The 7,070-nt window shown below is 33.6% G+C and overlaps 1 protein-coding gene across 3 annotated transcripts; it reads left to right on the forward strand.

Annotated features, from left to right (window-relative positions):
• Positions 1-2,288: 2,288 nt before the first annotated feature.
• LOC111025130 (uncharacterized) lies at positions 2,289-5,363 on the forward strand. 3 transcript variants are annotated; one of them, XM_022302974.2, is made up of 2 exons: positions 2,289-2,440; positions 4,612-5,363. In XM_022302974.2, exons 1-2 carry the CDS (start codon positions 2,373-2,375, stop codon positions 5,108-5,110), a joined length of 567 nt encoding a protein of 188 aa, XP_022158666.1. In that variant the 5' UTR covers positions 2,289-2,372; the 3' UTR covers positions 5,111-5,363. The 3 variants fall into 3 exon arrangements, with proteins under 3 accessions (XP_022158666.1, XP_022158667.1, XP_022158665.1); XM_022302975.2 differs by having other exon boundaries at positions 2,296-2,440; positions 4,637-5,363; XM_022302973.2 differs by having other exon boundaries at positions 2,319-2,440; positions 4,567-5,363.
• Positions 5,364-7,070: the final 1,707 nt, after the last annotated feature.

The raw sequence follows: 7,070 nt of genomic DNA on the forward strand, positions 1-7,070 counted from the left end.
CTTGAAGGGTAGTCCTGGACAAGGCATTCTGTTACAGCCTTCCTCCACATTTCAGCTACAAGCTTTTTCCGATTCAGATTGGGCTTCTTGTTTGGATTCTCGAAAGTCTACAACCGGTTACTGTGTTTTCTTGGGTTCTTCTCTCATTTCTTGGAAGTCTAAGAAACAAACAACCGTTTCTCGTTCTTCAACAGAAGCGGAATATCGAGCGCTTGCTAGCACAACTACTGAAATTCTTTGGCTTACTCAGCTTTTGGGAGAGTTGCAGATTTCTCTTCAACAACCCGCTCTCATTTTTTGTGACAACCAAGCTGCTATTCATATTGCCACTAATCCCATGTTTCATGAAAGGACCAAGCACATTGAGCTTGACTGTCATTTCATTAGAGATAAAGTGGCTGCTGGTTTTATCATATTGATGCCCATTCGAACACAGTTTCAGCTAGCTGATATTTTTACTAAGTCACTCCATTTTACTCCTTTCACTTCTTTGTTATCCAAGATGGGTGTTTTTAATCTCTTAGCCCCATCTTGAGAGGGAGTATTAGAGTATATTGTGCCACTTAGTATTAGTTTATTAGTATAGTGTTTATAGGCTTAGTTATATCAGTTTTATTTATGTTATTCTTGTAACAGTTGTCTCATGGTCTATTTATATGACCTCTTGCATTAATGAAGAATCACTTATTTACACCTCAGTCTCAATATTTGTCTTTGTACTTAGGGCTCCTCGAATGTTTTTGCCATTGAATTTTTATTTGTGAAGATTTTAGTCATTATATTATTATAAATATAATAATAATTATTTTTTTTTATTAACAACAACATGTAAGAGTGAGAATCCGAACCTAGCTTTTTAATTGAGAATGTAACGAAAACGAAGAGAACAAGATAAAAAGTGTACGAAGGAAGAATTTAAATTGATTTACTCAAATGAGAAATTGTTGTCGGAATTTATAAGGAATCGAGAAAACAGACCACGAAGCCGCTGCCCACTAAGTCACTAAACCAACATGGCTAGAAACTCTCCTCAAGTTACATCCACCAACCATTAATCTCAAAAACTAAAAATTAACTACCTACTGCCAAATTAACTCCTAAAAACTATCTAAATGAAATTTTGCACTAATTTTCAATACTCCTCTTTAGTGCAAATCTTCTTAGTACTTCAAACTTGTTTTTTCCAAGCACATTGATAAATTTATCTACAACTTGTTCCTTTGGAATGTATATGTAATGCAATTAAATATCTCATGTCAAAATTTTCTCTTGAACAAAATAAAAATGTGTTTTAATATGAGACTCAAACCTGGGTTGATTGAAGAGCAGCTAACAAAAGGGCGAAGGCAGGATGAACAATAAAATAGTCGTAGACGGATGGAAAGACCGGAGACCAGAGATCGGACAAAAACATCCATTTTTTTAAAAAGACAGAGATGAATGTGGACGGATTGAGTCAATGTTTTCCAAAATTCTAATACGAGAAGCAGATTCAACTTCTATTTATTACGAGCTGAAACATTGGATTCACTACAAGCTTGATTGAACTTTCATTGTCACAAAAAAAGGCATTGGATAGTCCAACATAGAGAATATTTCTCCCATAAGTCTTTTCAGTCAAATACACTCTTTAGTAGCTAGCCATAGTAGTCGCTACATATTATGCTTCATAGCTTGAAAGATCAGCAACAATGGTTTGATTTTTACTTCACCATGATATAACCCCTAAACCTGTATTAAAATAGTACCCGGTTGTGGAACGTTTATTATTGATATTACCTACCAAATCTGCATCAACGAAACCACTCAACACATATAAAAGACGTGACTTATTTATATAACAAGTCAAAACTCAAAGTCCTCTTCACATCTCGAATAATTCTCTTTGTTGCAATTAAATGAGCATCACATGGTTTATCCATAACCTAATTTTTGTTAAATCCTAACCTAATTTTTATTAAATCCTAACCTAATTTTTACCCACAGGGATTAAATTGTAACTAATTTTAAAGTACATGGATAAAATTGTTAGTTTAAAAGTTAACCTACTATAATCGTATGAATTTGGACTTTTATGACAGTTATAAACAGTAAAAATGATTGAGAATTAAAAACGGCCACTTTAATAAAAGTATAAAGATGAAGTTTGTTGTTTTATCCTTCACATTTTTCTGATTAATATAATTACAAGGGTAAAATTGTAAAACAATTATTTTGTTTTCATTCTTCTTGAGCATTCGAACCAAAAAGTTTTATTTATACTAATTTAAGCGTTAAATTCCAAAAAAGATTAAGAATCCAATTTCATTTCCATTTTTTAAAATCTCGAAATTGAAAATCATTTTCTTTGAATGCATAAATGCTTGAACTGAATGCCCGTCGGCTGTGGACACCAGCCCTCTGGTTCACAGCCGCGCACACCCACAGGCCACAGGTTGAGGTTCGTTTGTTCTTCTTTTTTCTGGATTTCGTATTTCTTTCAATCGAATCTTATATCGTATCAGCACCACAAAAAATACTCGGTTGTGGGACACTTTGTAGAGAATTAGGGGTTAGATTTGAATATATAATGAGGAAGAGACTTCCAAATGGATTGGGATCAGATTTGGGAATACCAAACTCCTTGACTTTTTTTGAATTATTCAATTAACATTGTGATGGTCCCCATGGTTAGATATGTGAATTGTGATTCAATTATGTATTTGTTTTGTTCAATTCCGTTTTAGTATATGAATTAAAATTTTCCAATCCATCAGCTTAATCTTTTGGATTGAGTGGTGGTTTATTCATATTTAATATGGTATTAGAGGGGGAGATCCTTTGTTCGAATCGCTACATCGTTATTTCTCCCGCTTATAATGACTTCCACTTGTTAGGCTTCATCCAAGTTGGTCAACATGCAATGAGGAATGGTAAACAGAGTTCATTGCATTTTAAGCATAAGTGGAATAAGGGAAGATCCCAATTTTACTTGAACGTGTAATGTGTTGTTAGATTGTGTTGGTGAGTATGACCATGCCGTCTTTGGCTTTCATCGAGTTGTTAGAGAAATGGATTACTTCAAAAGATATGGAAAAGGTTTCTTTTAGACAATCTAAGGCCACCTTGAGAAAAGGTCCTGAGGAGCATGTGATTGGATTGATATTTTTTCCCTTTCTTTTTAGGATATCTTAGTAACTTGATAGCCACGATCTACTTTGAATTTGTTTCGAGTATTTTTTCCATACATGCCAGTTTAACGCGGGCTTGTGGAGAAGACTGTTTGATGGAGAAATATGTAATAAGTTAGTTTTGGCCTCAACTAAGATAGATTGGTGCAGAATCTTTATTCAAGTGGCACCTTTTCTTGTGAATTGGTTATTTTGAAGCTCAAATCTAATCATTCCAAGCTTGTGTTTTACTTTACCCAAGCTACTTTGGGGAGGTAAGTTTTCCTTGACAGTTTAACTTATGATCCATGGCCTACTAGAGGCTTAAAACGCAAATCTGGCTCAGGTTTGTCATTAATGCAGAAAGGATGTAAGAACCTATGAGTATTCTCTTGGTGGCTGTCTCTTTTTGAGATTTTTGGCTTCAATTTCTATCTTCAAAGACATGGAAAACTGGCTTCTAAAATTGCTTTTGAGTTAGCGGCTCAAAGGAAAAAGTTAGGGCTTTGTGAAAATAGTGCTATTAGGGCTTTCAGCCTTGGTTTCCTCCTTGGGATTAGAAAATAAACAATAGGATCTTCAATGATATTTTAAAGCATTTTTGACAACTTTTGGGTAAATGTACAGACAGCAGCAGATGACCTTAAATTGGAGTCCCTTTCATGGGGATTTCTGTACTTAACAACAGCTTTTTCATTAACTTAGATTGGAGGCAGTTTTCTGATCCTCCTAGGTGAAGGGATTTCTCTTCACTTTGACGTTGGCTGTATTCTCTTTTTTCTTCAATGATAAAAGTGATTGTCTAATAGCGAGGAGTAATATAGTGATTACTAATTACCAAAGTAGTGTATTAGGAGTTTGTTGGATTAGACTCTTTGTTACATATAGAAGTGGCAAGGGCAGGTCTAGGGAAAGGTAGACAATATTGTAGTAGTTTAGCCTTGAGCGTTTCTAGAGGGAAGGGTCGAAGTATCTTGAAACACTTGATAGTACCGTACTGTATTTTCTTATTAATATTTCAATACAATTTCCTAATCTTATGATCCATTTCCTATCAGTAAGGCTTGTCTCTTGTCAAAAAGGAAAAGAGAAAAACAATATGATTCCCTATTGAATAAATTTAACAGATTAACAGATTTCTTTATTTGAGGTAGTTTATCAAGTCTACTTTATGGTAGGATGAAATTACAGTTGAAGCTATTTTATTGTAGGATGAAATTACACTTGGGGTTTGGGTTAATCTCATAATGCAATGGTAAGAAAAGCAAATGCTGAAGGCCTTGCTTTAATACATTGCCACAATGTGTGATACACTAAAACATTGAGTGTAGAAGTCATGAATTTCATTTAAAATGCATGAAGATAGCAACTAATGCGAACTCCTTTGCTAACCTCATTTAAAACAAATTGCTGATAGCCATCTTATTGTAGTAACAACCACTCGACGACCGTTTCTAATCAGGAAAACGAACGATTCTTTCTTGAAGAGATCCGAGGGTGGTTTTTCTGTAATGACTTCTGAGTTGGTTGTGCATAGTGGTGCATGCCACTGCAAGAAAGTAAGATGGCGAGTCAAAGCGCCTGCCAGAGTTGTAGCATGGGATTGCAACTGCTCTAATTGCTTCATGAGGGGTAATACACATTTCATCGTTCCTTCGGAACATTTCGAGCTTTTAGGAGACTCCGAGAAATTTATTTCAACCTACACCTTTGGTACTCAAACTGCAAAGCATACCTTCTGCAAAGTTTGCGGCATTACCTCGTTCTACCGTCCGCGCTCAAATCCAGATGGGGTTGCAATTACTTTCAAATGTGTTGATCCTGGAACTTTGACCCATGTGGAGATTAGGCAGTTTGATGGAAAAAATTGGGAGGCCTCTTATGCTCACACTGGCATTGCTTCATTCTCAAAGGTCAAGAAAACAAGTTCGAATGTACAGTTTGATATATGCTATAATTGATGTTCACGACTGTTAATATTCATCGGCGAACTTGTTTAGACTTGCATTGTAGCGGAAATGTATATTCTCGAGTCTCGCTGATGGAGTTTGTTGTGTAAAATTCTTGCCTTAGACTTGTGTTTGTAGGTTGAAAATTGAGAGTTTTGAGCTTTCATTTGAGAGCATTAGATGCTGAATTTTAGGTGCAGAAACTTGAGTTGTGTAAATGGTATGCTTTCAAATTATACTAGAACTTCTGTGATGCTTTGTATTATTGGTTGGTTTTACATGAAAATTGGCTCAAATATGGAGCTTAGGAATAAAGGAATTATCTAATTTCAATTTCATTTGCGGATTGCGTATGATTATAAAATATTTAGGAGTTAAATATCTGAAATTTAAATTAGGAAAGAGAATCAATGTATGAGAATTAAATGTCTGTATTTGTTTCCTAGATTTTGTGGGTGGGAATTCTATTTATTTAATCAATTAATATGATGCAAGTGAGTAAATTAACGTTAATAAATTATGTCATATCAATTATAAATTAAACTAGATAGATTTAATATATTATAAAATTAGTTAATTAAAATAAATATAAATTACTAAAAATATATATATATATAAATAGTTTTTACATGATACTTGATACTTAATAATTTAATTTTAATTTTGTTCAAAAAAATAAAAAGAATAAATTTAATTAGTATGAAATAATTAAACTGAGTTTAAATTAATTAAAATGTTTATATCAAATGACTAAATTACTCATCAAAATTAATGTTAAATAATTTAAAATAGTAATTATAAATGTAGCAAATGTTTTATTAATATGGGATGAGGTTCCAATTGAACTAAGCTTAGGTTGACAACTTAAGTTTCGAAAAAAAAAATGTAAAACAAAGAGTATGTAATGTCTGTCCCAAAACTCATGGCAAAACCCATGAAACAAATGGATTGTTTGATTTCTCTCCCCGACCCCAATTATATAAAACACTCCCTCAATACCACTCAATTAACTAGAACTAGTATACCATACTTTATTTCAATTGGGATTTTAAAAAAACCAAAGGCATAATCCTCTTTTATAGCACTTGGAGCACATTTTCTTCTTCTATCTTTCAGATGTGGAATAATTTGCTCTTCTAATATTTTACTAAACCTTAGTAAATTTCACATTGACAAGATATTGAAAAATCCATAGGTTCTACTACACTCACCGTCTTCGTTGACAATCATAATTCTCAATTTAAAAAATTATAATATACTCCCACCATAGAAGTAGACCACTTGGAATCTTTTCAATATTTTTCTTCTTTGTCATATATTGATAATTCCTGTTGAAATTTATCGTGCATCTTACTCCTACTTGACTCATCTAGAAGCTTTTCTGCCATCGATGTAACTCCCACCACACACACCTTGCATAACTGTCAAGTCAATGGCGATGGTGTAAACCTGTGGAATTGCTACCATTACATCATTTATCATGGTAAAACGGATATACCATGAATGATGTATTTATTTCTCTTTAGAGGAACTGACCATCATCTTCTTTATTGAGAGAAACACTATAAGCATCCAGCCTAGAGCTCTTTGATGAACCGATTCTGTTAGGACAATCGCTCTCCATATACCTAGATTGTTCGCATCCTCAACAACATTTCTTTCCAGTCTTTCTTTTTCTTCCAATTGTTAGTTATGAGTCTTCCTGTGAAGTACGACGTTTGCCCTTCAATCTTCTTTCTTTTGACAAAGTTTATTAGTAACCTTAAAAAATTTCAAAGTCTCCTTCCAATACATCAAAATAAGCTTCATGTGTTCTTAAGAAGGTAAAAATGACACGATGAGTATGAGTGCTTTAATTATCATTGTTATCTATTTTCACTTCAATCGACCCCAGTTAAAGAATAATGTTATTTAGAACACTTAGATGATCTGAGATTCTCGCACCTTCCTTCATTCGTAACGTGAAATTGTT

Source organism: Momordica charantia (genome assembly GCF_013281855.1).
Source record: "Momordica charantia cultivar OHB3-1 chromosome 8 unlocalized genomic scaffold, Mcharantia_2.0 BLBB01000008.1, whole genome shotgun sequence".
Classification (NCBI taxonomy): domain Eukaryota; kingdom Viridiplantae; phylum Streptophyta; class Magnoliopsida; order Cucurbitales; family Cucurbitaceae; genus Momordica; species Momordica charantia.

Bases quoted from the DNA above. Each gene is read 5' to 3' on its own strand.
- LOC111025130 (XM_022302973.2), top strand. From the start codon at position 2,373: ATGCCCGTCGGCTGTGGACACCAGCCCTCTGGTTCACAGCCGCGCACA. The intron at 2,441-4,566 runs GTTCGTTTGTTC...AATTGCTGATAG, and splicing joins CCCACAGGCCACAGGTTGAG to CCATCTTATTGTAGTAACAA.